The 26,376-nt window shown below is 38.7% G+C and overlaps 1 protein-coding gene across 1 annotated transcript in view; it reads left to right on the top strand.

Annotated features, from left to right (window-relative positions):
* The window catches only part of PLCL1 (phospholipase C like 1), a 376,318-nt gene that overhangs the window by 290,216 nt on the left and 59,726 nt on the right, over positions 1 to 26,376 (top strand). Inside the window, exons 2-3 of the mRNA XM_005676315.3 lie at positions 742 to 3,216; positions 5,874 to 6,077. Of these exons, the coding sequence (XP_005676372.2) occupies positions 742 to 3,216; positions 5,874 to 6,077 (2,679 nt within the window). The remainder of the gene's footprint in view (positions 1 to 741; positions 3,217 to 5,873; positions 6,078 to 26,376) is intronic.

Here is a 26,376-nt window from a genome sequence, read left to right as displayed (position 1 = left end):
TGGCTGTTGTAAATAGTGCTACTCTGACCATTGGGGTGCATGTATCATTTTGAATTATAGTTTTCTTTGGATATATACCCAGGAGTGGGATTGCCAAATCATATGGCAACTCTATCGTAATGTTCATTTAAATCATTTACTCTATTATAATGTTGTTGAAAGATTGCTCAAGTGAGGGTTATTGTTTACTGCTCATTCTGAATCTGACTTTCAAGATACCTTTATTCTTCAAAATAGTTTGAGGAAAAAAAGTGATTTTTTTTTCGTTAAGCTATATTGTAAGGACTTTTTGATGTAATGTATAGTAAGGTAAAATTTTTTTATTTGAACTAATTTTAAGTATAAAAATTAAACTGTAACAAAGTATAAGTGAAGACAACTTTTTAAAGAAATTTAGCTTTATTTGTTTCATATATCTATAGGGACTGAGCAAGGTTATTTAAGTACCAACAGGTAGAGGATCTTAGGAAATCTTTTTTAATGAACAAATAAGAGTGATTTGTAGTTAATTTCATTTCAAAGAACACACAGACATTGAAAAAATAGGTTTTTCCTGAACCTAATAATCTCAATTTTGGGGAAAATGTCTTCTTTCTGAAACAATACAAAAAGTAAAGTTTAGGCTAGCTTTTGTCCGAATAATCATAATATCTGAATGGAATCTGAGGAGTTCATAGAGTGTTACTGAATTTGTTTGTTTTGTAAAGTAAGTTGATTCATTATTTTCAAATTGTTTTACAGGATCCTGCAAACCAAAAATGTGGTGGAAGAAAGAAAACCGTGTCTTTCAGCAGCATGCCGTCGGAAAAGAAAATCAGCAGCGCAAGCGACTGCATCAGTTTCATGCAGGCTGGCTGTGAACTGAAGAAAGTACGGCCGAATTCTCGCATTTACAACCGGTTCTTCACTCTGGACACAGACCTGCAGGCTCTTCGCTGGGAACCTTCCAAGAAGGACCTCGAGAAAGCTAAGCTTGATATTTCTGCCATAAAAGAGATCCGACTGGGGAAAAACACGGAAACATTTAGAAACAATGGTCTTGCTGACCAGATTTGTGAGGATTGTGCCTTTTCCATACTCCACGGGGAAAACTACGAGTCTCTGGACTTAGTGGCCAACTCAGCGGACGTAGCAAACATCTGGGTGTCAGGGTTGCGGTATCTGGTTTCTCGAAGTAAGCAACCCCTCGATTTTATGGAGGGCAACCAGAACACACCAAGGTTCATGTGGTTGAAGACAGTGTTTGAAGCAGCAGATATCGATGGGAATGGGATTATGTTGGAAGACACGTCTGTAGAGTTGATAAAACAACTCAACCCGACCCTGAAGGAGTCCAAGATTAGGCTAAAATTTAAAGAAATACAGAAGAGCAAAGAAAAACTGACAACTCGAGTGACGGAAGAGGAGTTTTGCGAAGCTTTTTGTGAACTTTGCACCAGGCCAGAAGTGTATTTCTTACTTGTGCAGATATCGAAAAACAAAGAATATTTGGATGCCAATGATCTCATGCTTTTTTTGGAAGCTGAGCAAGGAGTCACTCATATCACTGAGGACATGTGCTTAGACATTATTCGGAGATATGAACTTTCCGAAGAAGGACGTCAGAAAGGGTTTCTTGCAATTGATGGCTTTACCCAGTATTTGTTGTCACCAGAATGTAACATTTTTGATCCTGAACAAAATAAGGTTGCCCAAGACATGACCCAGCCTTTATCTCACTATTACATCAATGCCTCTCACAACACCTATCTCATTGAAGACCAGTTCAGGGGGCCAGCTGATATTAACGGGTATGTTAGAGCTTTGAAAATGGGCTGTCGCAGCATTGAACTTGATGTAAATGATGGCTCAGACAACGAACCGATTCTTTGTAATCGAAACAACATGACAACACACCTTTCCTTTCGAAGTGTCATAGAGGTGATAAATAAATTTGCCTTTGTGGCTTCTGAATACCCACTCATTCTTTGCTTGGGGAATCACTGCTCCCTCCCACAGCAGAAGGTCATGGTCCAACAGATGAAAAAGGTCTTTGGCAGTAAGCTCTATACTGAAGCACCTTTGCCGTCAGAATCCTACCTCCCATCACCAGAAAAATTAAAAAGAATGATCATTGTGAAAGGAAAGAAATTGCCTTCTGATACAGATGTTTTAGAAGGAGAAGTTACAGATGAAGATGAAGAAGCCGAAATGTCTCGAAGGATGTCAGTAGATTACAATGGTGAGCAGAAACAGATCTTGCTGTGCAGGGAGCTCTCTGACTTGGTATCTATCTGTAAATCTGTTCAGTACAGGGATTTTGAATTATCTATGAAAAGCCAAAACTATTGGGAAATTTGTTCATTTAGTGAAACAGAGGCCAGCCGAATTGCAAATGAATACCCAGAGGATTTTGTAAATTATAATAAGAAGTTCTTATCACGAATCTATCCAAGCGCCATGAGAATTGATTCCAGTAACTTGAATCCACAGGACTTTTGGAATTGTGGCTGTCAGATTGTGGCAATGAATTTTCAGACGCCAGGTCCAATGATGGACCTCCACACTGGCTGGTTTCTTCAGAATGGAGGCTGTGGTTATGTTCTAAGGCCGTCTATCATGCGAGATGAAGTTTCTTACTTCAGTGCAAACACAAAGGGCATTGTACCTGGGGTGTCTCCTCTAGTGCTTCATATTAAGATTATCAGTGGTCAGAACTTCCCAAAGCCCAAGGGAGCTTGTGCCAAAGGGGATGTCATAGATCCCTATGTGTGTATAGAGATACATGGAATTCCAGCGGACTGTTCGGAACAAAGAACTAAAACTGTGCAACAAAACAGTGATAATCCTATTTTTGATGAGACATTTGAGTTTCAAGTGAACCTGCCTGAACTGGCCATGATCCGTTTTGTGGTTCTGGATGATGACTACATCGGGGATGAGTTTATAGGGCAATATACAATACCGTTTGAATGCTTGCAGCCTGGATATCGGCATGTTCCCCTCCGTTCCTTTGTGGGTGACATCATGGAGCATGTAACTCTTTTTGTCCATATAGCAATAACTAATAGAAGTGGAGGAGGAAAGCCACAGAAGCGCAGCCTTTCAGTGAGAATGGGGAAGAAAGTTCGGGAGTGTACCATGCTCAGGAATATTGGTCTTAAAAACATAGATGACATCTTTAAGATAGCAGTTCATCCCTTACGAGAAGCCATAGATATGAGAGAAAATATGCAGGTAGGAAACGTCCCATACTGTTCTTCCCTACCCCTGCTTCTGATCTTTCTCTCACCAGTGAACGTTGAATATTGAATGCTGTGTTTTTACTAATGATCTGATTCCTCAAAAAATTATCACAGAGGATGTATAAACCCGTGTACTGCTGAATTCAGTTCAGTATTGCCCGTGATAAACCATATATTAAAAAAAAACTTTTCTTGGAGTATAGTTGATTTACAATGTTGTTTTAGGTTCAGATGTATAGCAAAGTGAATCAGTTATAAATATATGTATATCCATTCTTTTTTAGATCCTTTTCGTATATAGGCCATCAAACAGTGTCGAGTAGAGTTCCCTGTGCTATTCAGTAGGTCCTTATTAGTTATCTATTTTATATATAGTAGTATGTAGTCAATTCCAATCTTCCAATTTAGCTCTCCCCTCTTACTCCACCCTGTAACTGTAAGTTTTTCCCTACATTTGTAACTCTGTAAAACAGATATGTTTTATGTTTCTAATTGTGAATGCTTTGTTAAACCTGGTCTGAACTAAATCAACTAATAGAGAATCAATGTAGCAAAATGTTTTAGATATCCACTAAATGTCCTTAGTACACAGTAAATTGATCTATGGGAATATGTATTTGAAACAATGAAAAAAAGAATATACGATAGTATATGTGCATGTAATATACAAACTTTTATATATATAGACATGCATACTAATTATAAGTATATATAAAAATATTTATAGATAAGAACATAGAAGGGTATTTAAAGCCATATAAAACATGTAATGCCTGCTGGATTTTTTTTTAGTTGTTTAAGTGTACAATAATAATAAATTATCTTCCATGAAACAAGTAAAAAACTAATAAAATTCAGCACTTGAACTTGTTGAAAACTATTTAGTTGTCTCTTAGTGTTGTGCTTCAATTGAAAGGACATGGATTCTGGATTAAATTCTATCACTGTGTGATTTTTGAGCAAATTATTTTGGATATGTGGTTATCAGTTTTCTCCTCATAAGATGATAAAAATAGTAATAATTATGTCATAGGATTATTATGAGAATTAAATGAGAGAGAATGTAAATTACCCAGTCTTAGCATGTAGGAATTAATTCAGTGTTCTTGCCTTCATTAATACTTATAATCAGAGATGGCTGAAAACTTTTTCTTTAATGCTATTTAGTATATTTATTCTAGGCTCATGTTACTGAGAAACAATCAAACAACAAATGCTTAATAAGTTCCTACAAGGTACAAGGAGGTCTTGTTTCACAGAAGTGGCAGCAGTCTATGTATGAGAACAAAAAAGGAGAGGAATATTTTTCAATGCACTTTATTTGATCCTTTAGTTAACATTTTTATAGTTACCACCCAAAATCCCTACATTCAAAACAGAAAACAAGCTTGAAGAGGTTAAGTGATTTTCCCAATATTGCATTTAATAAATGGGAATGTTGAGCTTTAAATACAGAATTAGCCACCCCCCAAACCCAATAATCATTCATGATTCTCAGTCACCTAATGTGGAACAGCACACCATGACTTGGTGAAAACTTTATTTTTACATTATTTCACAGAGAAATTCTGGAATGGGCTTAAAATCAATTTTAAATTGCTATAATGGAAAATACTATGTTACATACAAATACTTCGATTGTAAACGTATGATTGGCAGTGGGTTGCCTTAACCACTATTATAAAAATAGGTTCCAAATATTAGCGTTATCTATCTGGCTTTTTCTGACATAATTCTGCAACCATTATAACCCCCTGTGTTAGATTAGTTATAAGTCATTTCTACACTTAACTTTATATATTTGAAGTAGATTTTATACAGTTCCATATAATTCTTGAAATATCTCCTTTGCATGTATTATATGTTTAAAATACATATTAAGGAGATTTGGCTATGGATAAAGTTTTTTCTGTTAGCATAACTTATCTCATTTCAACATAAAGGATTAGTTAGAGCCTAATTAGTATAAAAATGAATGCCATCATTGTCACTGAATTCATGAGGCATGCTTGGTTAGGTATTGTTCATTGTTAATAGGCATAATTGCTATTTCAAATATTCTTTTAAATGCCTGTCACATGGACAAATGTAGCTTCACATAAAGTGTGTTTTATGCACGTCTGTCAGGTGCATTTCTGATGGAGTGACAAAGGGATACCATTGATGGTTATGTGAAAAAAGGGTGATGAGCAATAGCAGCCTACCTTGTGGGAAAAATCTCAAAGGAGATGCACTCCAGTGTACAATCAGTGACCTACTTTTGTGATCATCATGATATGGATTTAATAATATTTTCATAATCAGTCAATGTTAACTTGTACGCCTTGTCCAGAATATTTCAGATATTCCAGAATATTCCAAAGCCCTGCTTTGAAAAGTACTGTGTAACTTTAGGTCATAATCTCCTTTGCTTTGTGGCATATTTGTAGCAGTTGTTAAAAGTTGGGAAAGACGAAATGTAATTGTGACTTAGCTCTGCGTGTTATCTCCATGTATATTATAGTATTTTGGGTTAGTTATAATCCAGTTTGCTTCAAATTACATACGTATTTAAGGGTATACTTCTAATGAATGTACTTTTGTGTACTGGAAGTGCTCAGGGTGATGTCCTATGGTCAGAAGTGTAATTCTATGTTTTCTCCCGCACAGAATGCCATAGTGTCTGTTAAGGAATTGTGTGGACTTCCTCCAACTGCCAGCCTGAAGCAGTGCCTGTTGACCCTGTCTGCTCGGCTCATCACCAGCGACAATACTCCCTCCGTCTCTCTTGTGATGAAAGACAACTTTCCTTATCTAGAGCCTCTGGGGGCAGTTCCAGATATGCAGAAAAAGATGCTAGCTGCTTATGATCTGGTAGGAAATTGTTGCTCTCTGTTTCTTGTCTGTGTGGGAGGAAATCATATTGCAGGGCCTCTTTCATGAAACAGCAGTAAGTAATACAGAGTGACTGCCTTTAAAACCTTGACTGGGGGTGTCAGGCAGAAGTGGCCCACTCAGCTCCACCTGAGCCCCAGTGGAGACCTCTGAGACAATGCTTTGAACCCAGAGCTCCATGGATTAAAACTGGAAAATCTCTGCTTTAGCGAAGAATAAATTTTGACTAAGACCTCAAAAGTATACACAATTCTCATTATCTAAATAACTTTAGCCTGCAATATAACCATTTAATCACATGCCTAGAGGAAGTAAAATTATCCCTCAGTACTGCCTTATGATGGTTGAGACAAAATAATTCTCTGGAATTTATATTTCTAGGCTAATACTGTTATCTGATTTTTCTGAATATATAATGGAATTTAAATATCAAGTAAATTTAAGAATAATGATATTTTTGCAAATCCTAACTCCATAATAAAATTAAGACCAAATGAAGAATTGGAAAAATTTGAGACATGTGCACCAGATGAAGTGCAAATAATCTTAAAATAAAAAGAGCATTTAAAAATCAATAAGAAAAAAAAAAAGAGAAAAAAAATCTTGTATCAGTCCAGGTTAGGTTCAGCTTCTCGAAACTAAAAATGCAAACCAATCATGCTTTAACAGTACAGTCTCTCACATAAAAATCTCACAGTCATTCATGGTGACACTTCTATAAAATTCTTAGGAATCTAGGCTCCCTCTAGTTTTCTGTTCCACCATCTCTAGATCATTCTCAGGGTCCAAAATGGCTGTTGAAGCTCCAGCCATAATATCTGCATTCCAACCATCAGGAATGATGAAGACGAAAGAGGGCACTATTCTTTCCCTTTAAGGACATGAAAAAATGTACATCACATTTTATTTCATCAACCTGGAGTTGATGCATAGACATATACCTGCAAATGAGAATGGGAAATATCTTTATTTTGTGTATTAAAAAAATTTTTTTTAAAATTATTTCAGTATTTATGACTAAACCGGGTCTTCATTGCAGGGTGGGCTTTTCTCTAGGTGCAGCGTGCAGGGGGCTACTCTCTAGTTGCGCTGTGCAGGCTGCTCATTGTGGTGGCTTTTCTTGTTGCACAGCATGGGTTCTAGGGTGCATGGGCTTCAGTAGTTGCGGCTCTTGGGCTCAGTAGTTGTGGCTCCCCGGCTCTAGAGCATAGGTTCAATAGGTGTGGTGCTTGGGCTCAGTTGCTTTGCAGCATGTGGATCTTCTTGAGGCAGGGATTGAACCCAATGTCTCCTGAATTGGCAGGGGATTTTTTTTTTTACCAGTGAGCCACCAGGAAAGCCCAGAAATATCTTTATTTTAAAGGGCTATGTGCTCAACTAAAAATCATTTCTTCTGTTACTAAAAAAATAGAGAATGGATGTTAGGGGACAACAAATAGTCTTTGCTTCAGAGGTGAACAGGCAATTTATGTATCTCCTCTCCCTCAAAAACAATGAAAATTTAAAAACATGCTGTGCTGTGTGCTAAGTTGTGTCCGACTCTGCGACCTTATGGGCTGTGGCCCACCAGGCTCCTCTGTCTATGGGAATTCTCCAGGCAAGAATATTGGAGTGAGTTGCCATGCCCTCCTCCAGGGGATCTCCGCTACCAGGGAACAAAATGAAGCTCTTATGTCTCCTGCCTTGGCAGGCAGGTTCATTACCACTAGTGCCACCTGGGAAGCCCCCAAAACATGTTTAACCTTAAAATAAGTTTTAAATTTAAAATATTAAAAAAAAATGTGATGATATACTTCCCCTCTCCTTCAAATTGGCAACTTTTTTCTTTTTAAAATAGTATCTCTTAAGTACATGAATATTATCATCCATCTACCTCTAGTGGGAAAATAAATTGGTAAATTGCGGGGGGGGGGTTGATTTGGCAATATAATTTAAAATGATTATCCTATTTGATCCATGTATTTCATATCCAAGGATTTACTCTAAGCCAATAGATTTGTACATAAACATCTGTGGTTAATAATGTCAACATAGAGGGATAAGTGGGGCTTCCCTTGTGGCTCAGCTGATAAAGGATCTGCGTGCACTGAAGGAGACCTGGGTTCAATCCTTGGGTTGGGAAGATTCCCTGGAGAAGGAAAAGGCTACCCACTCCAGTATTCTGGCCTGGAGAATTCCATGGACCATATAGTCCATGGGGTCGCAAAGAGTCAGACGTGATTGAATGACTTTCACTTCACTTCAGAGGGATAAGTTAAATAAAATAGAGTAAGCCATATTATGGACTTCCTTAAAACCATTAAAATTGTATTAGAAGGATATTTGATGATGTGAAGAACTTCTCATAGTATGTTTTGTGGGAGAGTCTGGTTGCAAAAAAAAAAATACACTATAGCATTTAAATTGTATTTGTATGTATATGCATCTAAAATGTTAGCAGGGTATTAATAGTGATTATTTTTAAATAAGGAGAGTGAGTTTTATTTTCTTGCACATGCTTTTCAGTGTTTTTTCTGTATTTACCGAACTCTTAACAAAGAACCTGACTAATTTTCACAATTGAATAAAAATAGGAGGAAAATGATACTATTTTATCATTCAAAAACAACTAGAAGAGAGATATTGGGAATAAATACCCTACACTTAAAAAAGAAAAGCCCACAGAGTATATTCTGCTTATGAATGATCATACCTCTTACAAACTGTACTTCATGGTTGCTGGTGAAGAAGTTTGCTTGTTACATAAATCTCGTTTTTCATGAAATAAATTTTTTTATCATAATAGTAGGGACTGAAAGCTATTCAGTGAATAGGTATAGTTGCCATCTAAGAGGTGATATTAGGGTACCTATTGCCATAGAGACAGACAGTGGAAGCACTTATTGCTCCAATTCCCTTTGTAAGCTAAGAAAGAAAAATCAGTCACTGAGAGGGGAGCCTGGTTCCCTGGAGCTGGGCCTGTAATAAGCAGTAAAGCACCTGGACTGCAGTTAGCCAGTTTTCATTTCGTATCCCCAAGTGTCCCATGGTATTGGAACCACACCTGCTGGCCAAATCGCATTCATATTTTTAAAATGTAATTTCTAAGTGCAGGTACACCATGGTTTTCCAAAGTTTAAAATAAAAGACTATAGTGGAAAGCAGAAATACTTCTTTTTAATTTAATTTTAATTTTTGGCTGTGCTATGCAGCTTGTGGGATCTTAGTTCCCTAACTGAGGATTGAACCCCGGCCCTGGGCAGTGAAAGTGTTGTGTCCTAATCACTGGAACCACCAGAGAATTCCCATGGAAAGCAGAACTACTTCTAATGATGTGTTCATTTATAGTTCCCTTTGGAAAGATTTTTCGTTTTGTTAGGGAGTTGAGAGTAAATATCCCTATAGCTAGCATAGGCTGTCCATAACATGTAAGTGTTAGTCGCTCAGCTGTATCCGACTCTTTGTGACCCCATGGATTGTAGCCTGCCAGGCTTCTCTGTCCATGGAACTCTCCAGGCAAGAAGTGGATAGCCATTCCCTTTTTCAGAGGATCTTTCTGACTCAGGGATTGAACCTGGGTCTTCTCCATTGAAGGCAGATTCTTTACCATCTGACCTTACCAAGTGTTAAAATTGGCCAGTTGTGGAGATGACCAAAAATACTGTTGATGTCTCAGCTGGCTATTTCTTTAAGGGAGTGCTGTAGATATGGGCCAGACACATGCCATGATGATCTCAAAAACCACTTTTACTTTAGGATTTGCATTGTATAGGTTGACATCATTAGTACTCTTGTGTATTCATGTTAGTATTTATTTTAAGATAAATGTATTTTAAGATACTCTGCAGATCCAGTGATCATTTAAAAACATGAATCAGATCATATCACTTTCTTGCCTCCAGGGGCTTCCTATGAATACAGACTAAAACTCCTCACTATGGCTTACAGGGCTATTTGTGACCTGGCCTTGCCTTCCCGTCTCACTTGCTGCTCCCAGCCTCACCTCCATACACTCTCTTCTGTTCACTTCCCTCAGCCCTGTGGGCTTGCTTTCTTCAGTCAGACTCCGCTTGCTCCTATATCCAGGCCATTTTACTTGCAGTTCTCTCTGCCTGGAATGTTCTTCTCTTCGGTTGCTTCTTATCTCTTAATTCTAAGTGTCATATCCTCAGAGAAAAGTGAAAGTGAAAGTTGTTCCGTCATGTCCAGCTCTTTGCGACCCCATGGACTATACAGTCCTTGGAATTCTCCAGGTAGGAACACTGGAGTGGGTAGCCTTTCCCTTCTCCAGGGGATCATCCTAACCCAGGGATAGAGCCCGGGTCTCCCGCTTCCCTAACTGCTGTCTCCAGCTGTCACTCTATCACAGAACCCTATTTGCTTTCCATTGTCTTATTCAGCAGTATTGAAAAATGCTTGACTTTTGGTTTAATTTCTGTCTTTTCCTTTTACTCTCGATTTGATTATATATACCAAGAGGCCAGAGACTGTCTGCCTTGCTTATTGTTGGTAACTCTAGCATCTAAAACACTGCTGACGCATAGTATGTTATCAATTAATGTCAGTTGAATAAAATGTAAATGAATTCATCTATATAGTTGGTGAAATAATGTAGTTCCCATACTATCTCTGAATGTGTTTTATGGAAAACCTTTAAATCCCCTGTGTTTTATCTCTATGATACTACCCTAGCCAAATTGTTCCCTGCCTTATACATATATTTGGAAACCTATAGACTAAGGCAAAGGGCTTTGCAGGTGGCCCAGTGGTAAAGAATCCACTTGCAGTGCAGGAGATACAGGTTCGATTCCTGGGTCAGGAAGATCCCCTGGAGAAGGACATGGCAACCCACTCCAATATGCTTGCCTGGAAAATTCCATAGTATCCTGGTAGGCTACAGTCCATGGGATTGAAAACAGTCAGACACTCTGAGCACACACACACAGAGACACACACACACAGACACACATGGACAGACACACAGACACACAGACACACACACACACACACAGACACATACTAAGGGAAAACTATGGAGGCAGGAAAAAGATCAGTAGCTTCAAGGGCTGGGGGCAGGATAGGATGAGTGAGGGATGAATAGGTGGATCACAGGGCTTTTTTAGGGCAGTTTAACTATTCTGCATAATAATATAATAGTGGATTGCACCATTATACATTAGTCAAAACCCATAGGATGTAAAACACAAAGAGTTAACCCTAATATGAACTGTGAACTTTAGTTGATAATAAAGTATCAATATTGGCACATCAATTGTAGTAAATGTACCACACTAATGCAAGATGTTAACAGTGGGGAAAACTGGGGGTGAGGTGGAGTGAGAGAGTTCATGGGAACTCTCTGTACTTTTTGCTCAACTTTGATGCAAACGTAAAACTTCTAAAAATAAAGCCTAAAAAGCCCCACACAGACCATTAATAAAAACTTATTTGGATGACTAACTGCAAAAGACAAATCTAGGGTTTATTGCCTAGTAGTGTGGAGAAGGCAATGGCGACCCACTCCAGTATTCTTGCCTGGAAAATCCCATGGGTGGAGGAGCCTGATAGGCTGCAGTCCATGGGGTCACTAAGAGTCAGACACGACTGAGCAATTTCACTTTCACTCTTCACTTTCATGCATTGGAGAAGGACATGGCAACCCACTCCAGTGTTCTTGCCTGGAGAATCCCAGGGACGGAGGAGCCTGGTAGGCTGCCATCTATGGGGTCGCACAGAGTCGGACACGACTGAAGCGACTTAGCAGCAGCAGCAGCAGCAGCAGCAGCAGCAGCGGTGGTGGTGGTAGGGGGCAGGTATTCCAAAATGAACAGCTTGTGTGTTCAACTTAGACTTCAGTTGCTTAAAAATGTCTCAAAAATGGTAATAAACTGTATGTACTCAGTCAGTCATGTCTGTCTCTTTGCAACCTCATGGACTGTAGCCCACCAGGCTCTTCTGTCTGTGGGATTCTTCAAGCAAGAATACTGAAGTGGGCTGCCATTTCCTCCTCCAGGGGATCTTCCTGACTCAGGGATTGAACCTCAGTCTCCTGTATTGGCAGGTGGATTCTTTACCACTAGTGTTACCTGGGAAGCCCAGCTGTATAGATGGCATCTAAGAAGAAATGTTGTAACCACTAAAAAAATACAGATTATGTTTAGAATAGAAAAACAACCTGAAATCATTTCTGAACAGATATAAATGTTTGGCTTATTTCAGTATCAAAAGAAACAAATCAGGCAGCCGGGTACCCTACATTTGTTGAAAGTCAACCCCAGTGCATCAAACTCTACTACTTATCATCAGGAAATAAAGTCAAATACTCTCAAAAACATTGACCTTGAGGTCATCTGCACAAATTTTTTTTCCCCTAAATTTGGCTTTTCCCTAATGACCTGAGGTGGTCCTATTCCTTACTGAACATTGATTAATTTAATATTTGGAAATATTTCCTCTTGAGGGTTTTAGAAATTCACCTTAAAAGTCATCTTATATTGGTATTAAAATTATATTATAGCATATGTATTGGTATCAAGCAATCAAAAGCCAAATATATCCATAATAGAGTGGGTTTATTTGCATGGCATAGTTTCAGAAGATACCCCATCCCCATTTCATATCTTATTTAAGACATATGTTTTCTACCTGCTCACTGGTACTTAAAATTTCAAAATGATAACCAATTCTTTGATTAAAGGTTAAGACTTTAATCTCTTAAAATGCACGAAAATCTTAGTAAGTAGTAACACATTGAGTTATCAGCAATTTGTACTTTTGGATGAATTTAACATATCCTGTCCTGCAGGCAGTTTTTCACCTGGAGAAAGGAAGAGATCCTAATGACAGAGTGTTCCCCAAGTCTGCGTAAGGTAGGGGTGAGATTGCTCAAACAATTGCAATTTTACTTAAGAGCAGCCCTGCCTACAATCTCCCTCAGTGCTCTGAATAGGCATGTAGCTGTGTAAATTCCTGGCTGATATTTAGGGCAACCAAAGTAGAGGTGACTTTCCTGATATCAAACACATGTCACAGCCAGAGGTGAGAAGTGACAGCCTCTGAAAAGCTCTAAAGCAAACTGGGAACATTATTAATCAATAACTCAAGCAAGCAGAAGAGGCCCTAAACACTGAAGGTGGAACTGATGTCTCCTTCCCAGGCTAATGACACACGGAGGTGACTTGTGGGGTCAGACTCCTTGCTGCATTGCCCTTTTGGTAGCTCTGTATCTTCATGACAAGTTTTCAGAAACTCCCAGAGCCTTAATTTAAAATCAGAATGTCATTTCTTACCGACTTGTCCATTTATTGCACTGGTCTATGGGAGATTGGAGCGCTGGTCTCTCAAAGAGCAAACGTTAACTTCTCCACTCTGGGACTTTCATGTTCTCTAAGAAAATATCACTGGTGTAGGTAATATAGGTCATAGAGTCACTGCTAAGTCTCTTAAGACTGTTAAAGCAGCAAAATTATGTTTTATAAATAAAAAGGATTTTTTTTTCATTTAGGATTAATCTTAACCTTGGGATTGTTAAAAAAAAAGTTCCTGAAAGAGTTGGTTAGTGTCAGATCCAGGAATGGAGATATTTAATATTATAAACATTTTCTGAGTTAAGCCCATGGGCAAGCCACTGTGTTAATGCTTTGGGATTTACAGCAGGCCCTGTGCTCCGGTAGCTTACAGTCAGGGCAGGCGACCTGCTAAGGTCCAAACCATGCTTATGACTCTGTTCTTGGTGATCTGCTTATGTTCCTCATGATTTAACACAAGGTTGTAATGGTGTGTGATTACATTGGAAAGTACATTCAATTTCAGTAGAACACTATCAGAATTTCTTTGGATAGGTTTGACTTTTTCCCTTCTACAATGGTGTTCTTATGCATGGACATTTTACATTATTTTAAAACATATCTCTAGCTTCAGCCTTAAAATTTTCTACAGGATATCACCTAGGTATTTCAAAAACAAACAGTATAAATTGAATAGGTCAAAAACTGGGTTCACTTTTAATTCTCTAGGTATTCATTTGCCTTTTCTGATCACTGCAAAAGATAACACCAAGTCAATGGTCCTCAGTTCCTCCAAGTGATTTTCTATATATATATATATATATAGTGATTTTCTCTATATATATTAACTCCATAAGGTCTTTTTAGATTCAATAATCTTTTAAAGAGTACAGTTGACTTAAAATGCTGCATTAATTTCTGCTGTACAGCAGTGTGACTTTTTGATACATATATACATACATAAAAATTCTTTTTCATATTCTTTTCCATTACGGTTTGTCACAGGATAGTGAATACAGTCTCTTGTGCTTTACAATAGGATCATGTTGTTCATCTGTCCTATACATAATAGTTTGCCTCTGCTAATCCTAAACTCCCAGTCCTTCCCACCCCTACCCCACCTCCCACTTGGCAACCACAAATCTATTCTCTATATCTGTGAGTCTGGTTTTGTTTTGTAAGTGTGCATAAGTGTTAGATACTCAGTTGTGCCCGACACTTTGGGACCCCATGGACTGTAGCCTGCCAGACTCCTCTGTCCATGAAATTTTCCAGTCAAGAATACTGTAGTGAGTAGCCATTTCCTCCTCCAGGGGATCTTCCTGACCCAGTGATGGAACTTGGGTCTCCCACATGGTGGGCAGAATCTTTGTTTCACATATGCGTTCATTTGTGTCATATTTTAGATGCCACCTGCAAGGGATACCATGCGGTGTTTGTCTTACTCTTTCTGACTGACTTTAGTATGATAATCTTTAGGTTCATCCATATTGCTGCATATGACATTATTTCATCCTTTATGGCTGGGTAGAATTCCATTGTGTGTGTGTTTGTGTATATATATATATATTTATGGGCTTCCCCAGTGGCTCAGTGGAGAAGGAAATGGTAACCCACTCCAATATTCTTGCCTGGAGACTCCCATGGTCAGAGAAGCCTGGCAGGCTACAGTCCATGGTGTTGTAAGAGTCAGACACTACTTAGTGACTATACCACCAGTGGCTCAGGGCTTCCCAGGTGGCGCTAGTGGTAAAGAAGCAGCCTGACAATGCCGGAGACATAAGAGACATGGATTCGATCCCTGGGTTGGGAAGATCTCCTGGAGAAGGGCAGAGCAATCCACTCCAGTATTCTTGCGTAGAGAATCCCATGGACTGAGGAACCTGGTGGGCTAAGTCTAAGGGTCACAAAGAGTTGGACATGACTGAAGCAACTTAGCACACAGGCACATGTGTGTGTGTGTGTGTGTGTGTGTGTGTGTGTGTGTGTGTGTGTGTGAGAATGTGTGTATACCACTTCTTTATCTATACATCTGTTGATGGATATTTAAGTAGTTTCCATGTCTTGGCTATCCAAGAAAGTCTTCTTATTTACAATGCAGTATCAGTGAAAGCTATTGCTTCTTTCCTTGACGCATTTCTCATGTATATCCGTTTCCTTACAGTGACACAGACAAGGCTGTCAAAAGGCTCTCTCCTTCTACCATGTGAATTTTTTCAATAATTGAAAAAATTACTGACTAGTTGACTAGTTCCCCAAATAATCCCCCACCTTTCTCTAATTCAGCAATGGGAATCAGTTGGTTCTGACTCTTTGCAACCCCGTGGACTGCAGCATGCCAGGCCTCCCTGTCCATCACCAACTCCCAGAGTTTACCCAAACTCATGTCCATTGTGTTGGTGATGCCATCCAACCATCTCATCCTCTGTCATCCCGTTCTCCTCCTACACTCAATCTTTCCCAAGATCAGGGTCTTTCAAATGAGTCAGTTCTTCTCATCAGGTGGCCAAATTATTGGAGTTTCAGCTTCAACATCAGTCCTTCCAATGAACATCCAGGACTGATCTCCTTTAGGATGGACTGGTTGGATCTCCTTGCAATCCAAGGGACTCTCAAGAGTCTTCTCCAACACCACAGTTCAAAAACATCAGTTCTTTGGTGATCAGCTTTTTTTATAGTCCAACTCTTACATCCATACATGACCATTGGAAAAACCATAGCCTTGACTAGACAGACCTTTGCTGCTAAGTCGTTTCAGTCATGTCCGACTCTGTGCGACCCCATAGATGGCAGCCCACCAGTCTCTCCTGTCCCTGGGATTCTCCAAGCGAGAACGCTGGAGTGGGTTGCCATTTCCTTCTCCAATTCATGGAAGTGAAAAGTGAAAGTGAAGTTGCTCAGTCATGTCCGACTCTTCTCGACCCCATGGACTGCAGCCCACCAGGTTCCTCCGTCCATGGGATTTTCCAGGCAAGAGTACTGGAGTGGGGTGCCATTGCCTTCTCTGAGATGGACCTTTGTTGACAAGGTAATGTCTCTACTTTTTAATATGCTGTCTAGGTTTGTCATAACTTTCCTTCTAAGGAGTAAGCATCTTTCAATTTCATGGCTGCAATCACCATCTGCAGTGATTTTGGAGCCCAAGAAAATAAAGTCTGTCACTGTTTCCACTGTTTCCCCATCTATTTGCCATGATCTTAGTTTTCTGAATGTTGAGCTTTAAGCCAACTTTTTCACTCTCCTCTTTCACTTTAATCAAGAGGCTCTTTAATTCTTCACTTTCTGCCATAAGGGTGGTATCATCTGCATATCTGAGGTTATTGATATTTCTTCCGGCAGTCTTCATTCCAGCTTGTGTTTCTTCCAGCCCAGGATTTCTCATGATATACTCTGCATATAAGTTAAATAAGCAGGGTGACAATATACAGCCTTGATGTACTCCTTTTCCTATTTGGAACCAGTCTGTTGTTCCATGTCCAGTTCTAACTGTTGCTTCCTGACCTGCATATAGGTTTCTCAACAGGCAGGTCAGGTGGTCTGGCATGTCCATCTCTTTCAGACTTTTCCACGGCTTATTGTGATCCACACAGTCAAAGGCTTTGGCATAGTCAATAGAGCAGAAATGGATGTTTTTCTGGGACTCTCTTGCCTTTTCGATGATCCAGCGGATGTTGGCAATTTGATCTCTGGTTCCTCTGCCTTTTCTAAAACCAGCTTGAACATCTGGAAGTTCATGGTTCACATATTGCTGAAGCCTGGCTTGGAGAATTTTGAACATAATTTTACTAGCGTGTGAGATGAGTGCAATTGTGCAGTAGTTCGAGCATTCTTTGGCATTGCTTTTCTTTGGGATCAGAATGATAACTGACCTTTTCTAGTCCTGTGGCCACTGCTGAGTTTTCCCAATTTCCTAGCATATTGAGTGCAGCACTGTCACAGCATCATCTTTCAGGATTTGTAATAGCTAACTGGAATTCCATCACCTCCACTAGCTTTGTTCATAGTGATGCTTCCTAAGGCCCACTTGACTTCACATTCCAGGATGTCTGGCTCTAGGTGAGTGTGAGTGATCACACCATTGTGATTATCTGGGTCGTGAAGATCTTTTCTATACAGTTCTTCTGTGTATTCTTGCCACCTTTTCTTAATATCTTCTGCTTCTGTTAGGTCCATACCATTTTTGACCTTTATTGAGTCCATCTGTGTATGAAATGTTCCCTTGGTATCTCTCATTTTCTTGAAGAGATCTCTAGTCTTTCCCATTCTGTTGTTTTCCTCTATTTCTTTGCATTGATTGCTGAGGAAGACTTTCTTATCTCTCCTTGTTATTCTTTAGAACTCTGCATTCAGATGCTTATATCTTTCCTTTTCTCCTTTGCTTTTCGCTTCTCTTCTTTTCACAGCTATTTGTAAGGCCCTTCAGACAGCCATTCTGCTTTTTTGCCTTTCTTTTCCATGTGGATGGTCTTGATCCCTGTCTCCTGTACAATGTCAGAACCTCTGTCCATAGTTCATCAGGCACTCTATCTATCAGATCTAGTCCCTTAAATCTATTTCTCACTTCCACTGAATAGTCATAAGTGATTTGATTTAGGTCATACCTGAATGGTCTAGTGGTTTTCCTACTTTCTGCAATTTACTTCTGAATTTGGCAATAAGGAGTTCATGATCTGAGCCACAGTCAGCTCCTGGTCTTGTTTTTGCTGACTGTATAGAGCTTCTCCATCTTTGGCTGCAAAGAATATAGTCAATCTGATTTCAGTGTTGGCCATCTGGTGATATCCATGTGTAGAGTCTTCTCCTGTGTTGTTGGAAGAGCAATGGGAATAAGCATCCTCAGACTCTATTTCTGATAGGCTTGAGACGCTTTCATCCACCTGTGCTGACTGTTTTGCCACTCTAATCTCCCATTTCCTTCCATTTGAACCCTCTCCTTCAGTCAAGCTATTTTGTTTGCCAGGTATTTTTCATTTTCCATCCCTTGTTTTTCTGTTGTACTCTACCTCAAATGACTTCCTAGCCTTAATTCCTTCTGCATCAATCTAAGGCCAGCCCTTTGTCCTAATCTCTTGCAGAACTGGCTTTAATAAAAAGTTCATTTATTGATATTATTCATGACATTCAACATGTGTAAACTTTAAAAAACTTTAGGAGCTTGTGTGCAAAATAGAGTTGAATAAATAAAGACATGGTTATCAGCACAAATAGCCATAGTATGAAGCATGACAGCTCTTTGAGTCAAGATAAATATAAGTAAAATGAGATGAGTGTATATTTGCCAGTTGTAACAACACTTCTTTCAATGTATCATTTTGTCTATGTCTTTAATCTTTTGATTTGTTAATTTAACAAAAAAACTTTGCACACATGTTACTATGCAAGTTGCTGGGGGAGAGAAATGGTATGAAACAAAATTTCTGTCCTTGAGGAATGGGAAACACTGATAGGAAGGCAAGATTTACACCTGAAAAGGGGAAGGAGCAGAAACACATAGTGTCCTAGCAGTGAAGCAGATGATATTTTATGTCCTGAGATGGATGGAGTCTAAGGATCTTGAGTGCTTATGGTGGATTTTTCACAGTGACTTGTAGTATACCCCCTCTATGACTTTTACCTTGTCTCACCCAGTGCTCAGCGGAAAATAATTTGCAAATGGTTTTGATAGAGAAATGCTCTCTAACCTTTGTAAATTGTTTTCTTTAGATACCTAAATTTTCACTTTTCTGTTGTTCTTACCTGTCTAATTTTCCATGCATAGTCAAGAAATATTGTCTAACATATTTTGGTCTTTTTAAGAGTTTTAAATTAATCTGAACATTCTGAGTAGTGTTTTAAATATAGAAATCAGAGGTGGAAGAGTTGCAGGGAATTACAAGTGTAAAAAATGCAGCCAAAGCATTCTCCGAAGGTGACTTCTGTGCTGAATAACATTAACACAAAAGTTGAAATGTTGCTATGAAAACAGCAACAGATTTTCTGAACATAAAGTCAAAACAATCTAGAGAACAAAAGTCAAGAATTATTTAATCTTTTACTTAGTTGTGTAATTTGGAGAGCGGTTGATTGTGTTAACATAGCTAGGAATCTAGCAAAGAGAGCCAATCACTATCTTTTATGACTCTTGGGGTAGAATCAATGTACGGGCTGGTATCACACTGAAGCCAAACAATGGATTCGATTAAATACATTTTCTGCTCTCAGTATTATCAGTATACATTGAGGTGAAGAATGGGAAAAAGTTGTAGGTATGTCAACAGCCCTCTAATGCAGCTTTAGTTTTAGTTATTGAAATCAATTTAAATTGAAATTAAGTCAAAAGTATTCTCCATCCGTTACTCTATCTTGTTGTGAAGTTTGTGTAGAACTTTATATTAGTTTACATTTTAAAAAGCATGTTGGATTGTGTAGTAATGAAACCCAGGGGGAAAAAAAAAAAACCCATTGGCATATGTTTAACCAGAGCTGGTTATTTAAAAACAAAATGTGTACTCAGTGCATTGAAACTGCTTACTCTTTGGTGTGGCAATGTTTTCTATACATTTTCTATATATTGCGGGAATTGTCAGCATATGAGGGTTAGCAGCATTTTCACTTGGTACCAGGGTCCCAAGGACACAGGGTATCAGAGATGTATCAATAAGCAAGTATTTCGGGGAGCTTCTTTGTGAACTATTGTGCATGAATCCTCAGGATTTGCTTTGCATTCCTGAATACTCAAGTTCTTGCAACAGTTTTAATTTAAGAGAGTGTAAGATTGTCAAATTGGTCTGAAAAATTCTGGAGAAGGTTTATGAAGTTTCAGTTCAGTTCAGTTCAGTTGTTCAGTCGTGTCTGACTCTTTGCGACCCCATGAATCGCAGCACACCAGGCCTCCCTGTCCATCACCGACTCCTGGAGTTCACTCAAACTCATATCCATCGAGTCGGTGATGCCTTTCAGCCATCTCATCCTCTGTCGTCCCCTTCTCCTCCTGCCCCCAATCCCTCCCAGCATCAGAGTCTTTTCCAACAAGTCAACTCTTCACATGAGGTGGCCAAAGTACTGGAGTTTCAGCTTTAGCATCAGTCCTTCCAATGAACACCCAGGGCCGATCTCCTTCAGAATGGTTTGGTCAATAGGAAATAGTATGAATGAACTAAATTTTAATCATAGTGAGCTAAAAACAAACATTTCTAATGATTACTCAAGGTATAGCTGACAATTATATCTTAGAATCAGAACAACTGGAGAAAAGAAAAGGTAAAATTATCCATTTATGCAGAAAGCTGCTCATGTGGTATTGATAGATTCTGTTACTACCATGAATGTGGAGACAGAGGTCCTTTGACCTGCTCTGTGTGAGTTGCCCTTTCCTGCTCCATTGTAATTCAGACTGGGAAACATCATTCAGAGCTGGCTCCAGGACAGAGAATACTAACTTCATCACATACACCAAAGGCAGTAGACTTCCAGTAAGCTGGTAAATGTTAGTTGTGTTCCTGTATCACTGAAAATCAGCAGTCTTAAAATATTGAATTTGCTTAAAACCAAAAGATGCCCATCTATTAAGAGTGCTTTTTATGCATCTGATTTAAAATGTTTAAGTAAATTAAAAATTAAAGGAAATTGTATTCATTCTAGTTAGCAAATGTATTTGTAACAACAATCAGATATTAAAGTGTACCAACTTAAGTAAAATTCAAGTCTTATTTTAAACAATCTGAATAGATGAGCCGCTATTGAACTAAAAACTAAAGCGCAGTGTTTTAATTAGAAAGAGGATAGAGATAGATTATTTTGGTCTTCTTAGAAGGTCTAGAGAACAGATTGGCTTTTTATAGATTCACATATTCTTAAGCGATTGCCTTTTCAAATTTGGTAACTCTTTCCTGAAAAAACAATGGACACAAGTAAGTATATTTCTTCCTAGATTTCATAGGAAGAATACCTATATCGGTTCATGTGTGCTGCTTGACTTGAAGGGGGAAGCAGTCATGGAAAGAAGGTATTTTCATGTTCCTTTGCTTGGTGAATTCTAATTTATAAAATGTTAATCACCAACTTGCACTTGCAGTAGAAATTCTACACTCTAATATAATACTAGCATTGCAGAGCAGTTTATAAGGTCTGCACCTCAGGAATGCTTGAGTTCTAGTGTAAAGTTTTTTACCAACTAGCAGTATGGCTTAAGGCAAGTTAGTTTGGGACTGAGTTTTTTTTTATCTGTAAAATGGGGCTGTCCGTGATAGATGGTCATTAAGGTTACTTCTAGATATAAACTTCTCTGGTTCTAAGAATGTAGATGTAATTCAGGATAAAATTGGAATCTATGGAAGGTTATGAGTAATATTTTGATGAAATCTCATCTTTCCAGCACCATTAAATAGTTACATTGACTCTGCAATGATCCTAGGCAATTAGTCAAATCCCTACTGAGCTGGGAAGACAGTTTTTTTTCACACAGATTAGACAATTTAATCCATCTTTGAGTAAAAGCATTACTGTCCCCTTCAGTAAAGTTTTTGTTTTAAATAAATGATTTTTATCTTAACTGACAACTTTGCACACCCCTGTTCATGTAATGCTTAAAGTGACACCAGCCTTTATCTGGGTGAGCCCTCTGTTCTTTTAGGTTCAAAGCCATGGCAAGGAATTAAGGTCTTTTTGGAGATATTCCAAAGGAAAGCTCTTTGTATCACTCCAACAGCAGAGGCAACTGGGAGCTGAGGCTGAGGCATCAGATATGTAAATCAGGCTGCTGCCAGATTCTATCTGAGTTCAACCCAACTTTGGCTGTCTAAGTCTACCTACTGACCTGCTGGGGGATTATCTGAGGACATGCTTCTCACCTTCACTCCTTGGCTTTATATTTCATTTCCGTCAGGATCTGTAGAGACATAGGAAGGAGATGAAACTCAAGTCAACCATTTTTCCTTTCTGATAACTTACATAAATTACTTATCTAAGCTGGGGGGAAAGGTTGAAATTGTTGATTTGAGTATGGTTTGGCTTTGTTGGTATATTTCAGTCATCTAATTTTATTTTTTTCTCTACAACTGCTAATAATTGAAAGTTGACTGCAGAAAATAGAATAAAATAATTTTTATAAATACAATGGAAGCTGTTATCTTAGAAAAGAGGATCAAAATGCTCTTATAAAAAAGTTTGTATAAACAATGATTTTAAGTTCTGAGAATATTAATAACAAGGTGTTTAGGAGTAAAAGTTCTGACTTTTATGACTAGAGTCTTTCAAATTATCCTCAGGGATACTCTTCTATGTTGAAGGTTAAATCACACTTGACTATCTCTTTATGAAGTGATCTATTCAGTTCAGTTCAGTTCAGTTCAGTTCAGTTGTTCAGTCACGTCCGACTTTGCGACCCCATGAACTGCAGCACGCCAGGCCTCCCTGTCCATCACCAACTCCCGGAATTTACCCAGACTCATGTCTGTCAAGTCAGTGATGCCATCCAGCCATCTCATCCTCTGTCGTCCCCTTCTCCTCCTGCCCCCAATCCCTCCCAGCATCAGGGTCTTTTCCAATGAGTCACCTCTTCACATGAGGTGGCCAAAGTATTGGAGTTTCAGCTTCAGCATCAGTCCTTCCAGTGAATACCCAGGACTAATCTCCTTTAGGATGGACTGGTTGGATCTCCTTGCAGTCCAAGGGACTCTCAAGAGTCTTCTCCAACACCACAGTTCAAAAGCATCAATTCTTTGGTGGTCAGCTTTCTTTATAGTCCATCTCTCACATCCATACATGACCACTGGAAAAACCATAGCCTTGACTAGATGGATCTTTGTTGGCAAAGTAATGTCTCTACTTTTTAATATGCTATCTAGGTTGGTCATAACTTTCCTTCCGAGGAATAAGTGTCTTTTAATTTCATGGTTGCAATTACCATCTGCAGTGATTTTGGAGCCCCCCCCAAAATAAAGTCTGACACTGTTTCCACTGTTTCCCCATCTATTTCCCATGTGGGAAAAACAAATTTCTTACACTATGGGATTAACAAATATTTACTTGGGAGATTTTGAAGAGAACTTGAATCATAGGGTTTATTGTATGTTTTGGTCCTGAATTTATTTTGCCTCAAAGAAGTAATACAGTTTTAAGATTTATTTCTGATACTTGAGTATTACATTTTCTATAGGTATAATCCTACTAAAAATTTTATTTTTCAGTACTCAATTTGAAAGAGAATTAAGAACATGTAAGATTATAGAAAAATGGAGAAACCAGGAAAAAGACTAGAGACCAAAAGAGATTATATTTCAAAAAATACAATCATAAGTTCGAAGTGATCAGTAATAAATAAAATGCATATTGCCTACATGTGTGGGTAATTAATATGTAGAAGAAATCAGTATCACAAGTAAGATTAGGAATGGATCCCTAACCCAGGGATCAAACCCAGGTCTCCTGTACTGCAGGCAGATTCTTTACTGACTGAGCTACAAGGAAGCCTATAGGGTAGTAAAGTGGTGTCAACTGTTGAACTGACAAGAATGAGATCTGGAGACAGGCCAAGGTTACTCTGTGATGAGACCACACTTTGGGGGTCTCAGTGTAATCGTGCAAGAATCAAAGCAATGGGATAATTTTTTAAGGAAAGGTTGACGATGACAAACATTCAAAGGCCAATCGAGTATTTTGTTATTGATTTTATTTGCTTACTTTAAGATAGAAGATACTGTATAGAAAAGGGAAAAACCAGGGAAGGAGCAGAAATTGTAGATGAAAAAATGATTTGTTAGGAATGAATTCCTGAAAGAAGAAGGGAAAGGTGAGATTGGAAGTCAAGGTAGAAGCGTTAGCCTTGGCAAAGAGGGCACCTCCTTCTCAGGTTGTCACAAAGAGGCTGTGGCATCTTTGGAGGCAGGAAGTATATTCCTTTCGTACTCAACACTGAGGAGATACTTACTTGAAGTACAGTACTGTGAAGAAAACTGGCCACATACCAATAAAGAGTTTCTTTTTTGTTTAGTCAGAGAATATGTTTTCCACTGAGAGCAAAACCAAGAGAAATGAATGTCAGTCAAGATATTGTCAAAGGAAATTACCAATCTTGTCCCTTTTGAAGTTTTTCTTTAAAAGGAACCATTTGAACATAGTTGCAGTAGTTCAGTTATGGGCATGGCCTCATGTTTTTACTGATGGGCTGAATCTGACAACTTTGGAAAGCTACATTTCCGGTTCAAAAGATGGCATGTGTGAAAGCCAGACAAAATCAGAGGGAGTCTGAAATTTTAATTCCAGTTTAATCATTAATTAGTTCTATTTTTTAGATGAGAATTATTATAAGTCTTAGTTTCTTTTTTTCACAAAATTAAGGGGGTGTCCTGATAGTTAAGCTTCTTTTAGCCTTAAAATGATTCTAAAAATGTATAGTATATTAGCTCTTGCTCACGGTAAAATCACCGAATGTACTTTTCTCTTTATGAATATTTCCCTTGCTTGAATTTCATGAAAATATTTTGTATGCTATTTAACTAATTGGAACATCTGATAACTTTGAAAAATCCTAAAAATTCAGTTGATATTGCATGTGTAGATGCTAAGCTTAGAAAACACTAAATCAAATTGCCTTCCTATTAAATTTTTCTTTGACAGTGAGTTTCATTCACTTGTAACCTGCTATAAACTAGGCTACTCTTAGCCATTTGATAAATTGTTATTCAGAAGCATTCCACTTCCTCTTGGCAGTTAAAAGGGTTAAGGCAGTTAAAAAGTTTGACGCAGCTTAGATCTTCTTGAGTGTCTAGTTTATGGTTTTAATAGTCAATTTCAGTTTAGTTCAGTTCAGTCGCTCAGTCGTGTCCAACTCTTTGCGACCCCATGAATCGCAGCACGGCAGGCCTCCCTGTCCACCACCATCTCCCGGAGTTCACTCAGACTCACGTCCATCGAGTCAGTGATGCCATCCAGCCATCTCATCCTCTGTTGTCCCCTTCTCCTCCTGCCCCCAATCCCTCCCAGCATCAGAGTCTTTTCCAATGAGTCAACTCTTCGCATGAGGTGGCCAAAGTACTGGAGTTTCAGCTTCAGCATCATTCCCTCCAAAGAAATCCCAGGGCTGATCTCCTTCACAATGGAGTCAATTTATCCCTCCAAATAAGTCACTTCAAGTGAAAAGTGAAAGTGAAGTCGCTCAGTTTTGTCCGACTCTTTGTGACCCCATGGACTATAGCCTACCAGGCTTCTCAGTCCATGGGATTTTCCAGGCAAGAGTACTGGAGTGGGTTGCCATTCCCTTCTCCAGTGTATCTTCTTGACCCAGGGATCGAACCCGGGTCTCCTGCATTGTAGGCAGACGCTTTACCCTCTGAGCCACCAGGGAAGCCCAAGTCACTTCAAACTATCATCTTATGCAGAAATATAAGTAATTGAAGTTTGGTTGAATTACATATCATATTTCATTCATTCATTCGAGCAGACTTCCCTTACTAGGCCATGGAACCCCACGGAGATAGAAATGTGTCTGTTTCTGCTCCTTGGTGTATCATACCCCTTGTAGTTACTACAATGCTTACACATAAAAGCTGCTGAGTAGATATTTTTTAAATGAATGAATGGTATGATTTTACTCTTGTGGAGTTGTTAGGCACTAAACATTTGTGATTCAAATATCCTTTTCCATTTGAAGATTTGTAATAATAAACCACTTTATATTTGAAAGTAATTGTATAAAATTACAATCTGTTCAACAACATTTAATTATGAAAAATATGTGTCTTAAGACCTTTTATGTCCACTTTGGATTCTGCCTTGAGCTCTCTTTAGATCATCGAGCCAGGCAGAGAAATCATGAAATAGCCAGATTAAAAGGGACATTTATTAGGAGTAGAAGTGAAGAGGAACTGAAGAGCCTCTTGATGAAAGTGAAAGAGGAGAGTGAAAAAGCTAGCTTAAAACTCAGCATTCAGAAAATTAAGATCATGGCATCTGGTCCCATCACTTTATGGCAAATAGATGGGGAAACAATGGAAACAGTGAGAGACTTTCTTTTCTTGGGCTCCAAAATCACTGCA

Source organism: Capra hircus, chromosome 2 (assembly GCF_001704415.2).
Source record: "Capra hircus breed San Clemente chromosome 2, ASM170441v1, whole genome shotgun sequence".
NCBI classification, from domain to species: domain Eukaryota; kingdom Metazoa; phylum Chordata; class Mammalia; order Artiodactyla; family Bovidae; genus Capra; species Capra hircus.
The sequence above is the reverse complement of the archived record's forward strand: the minus strand, read 5'-3'. Positions and strand labels throughout refer to the sequence as shown.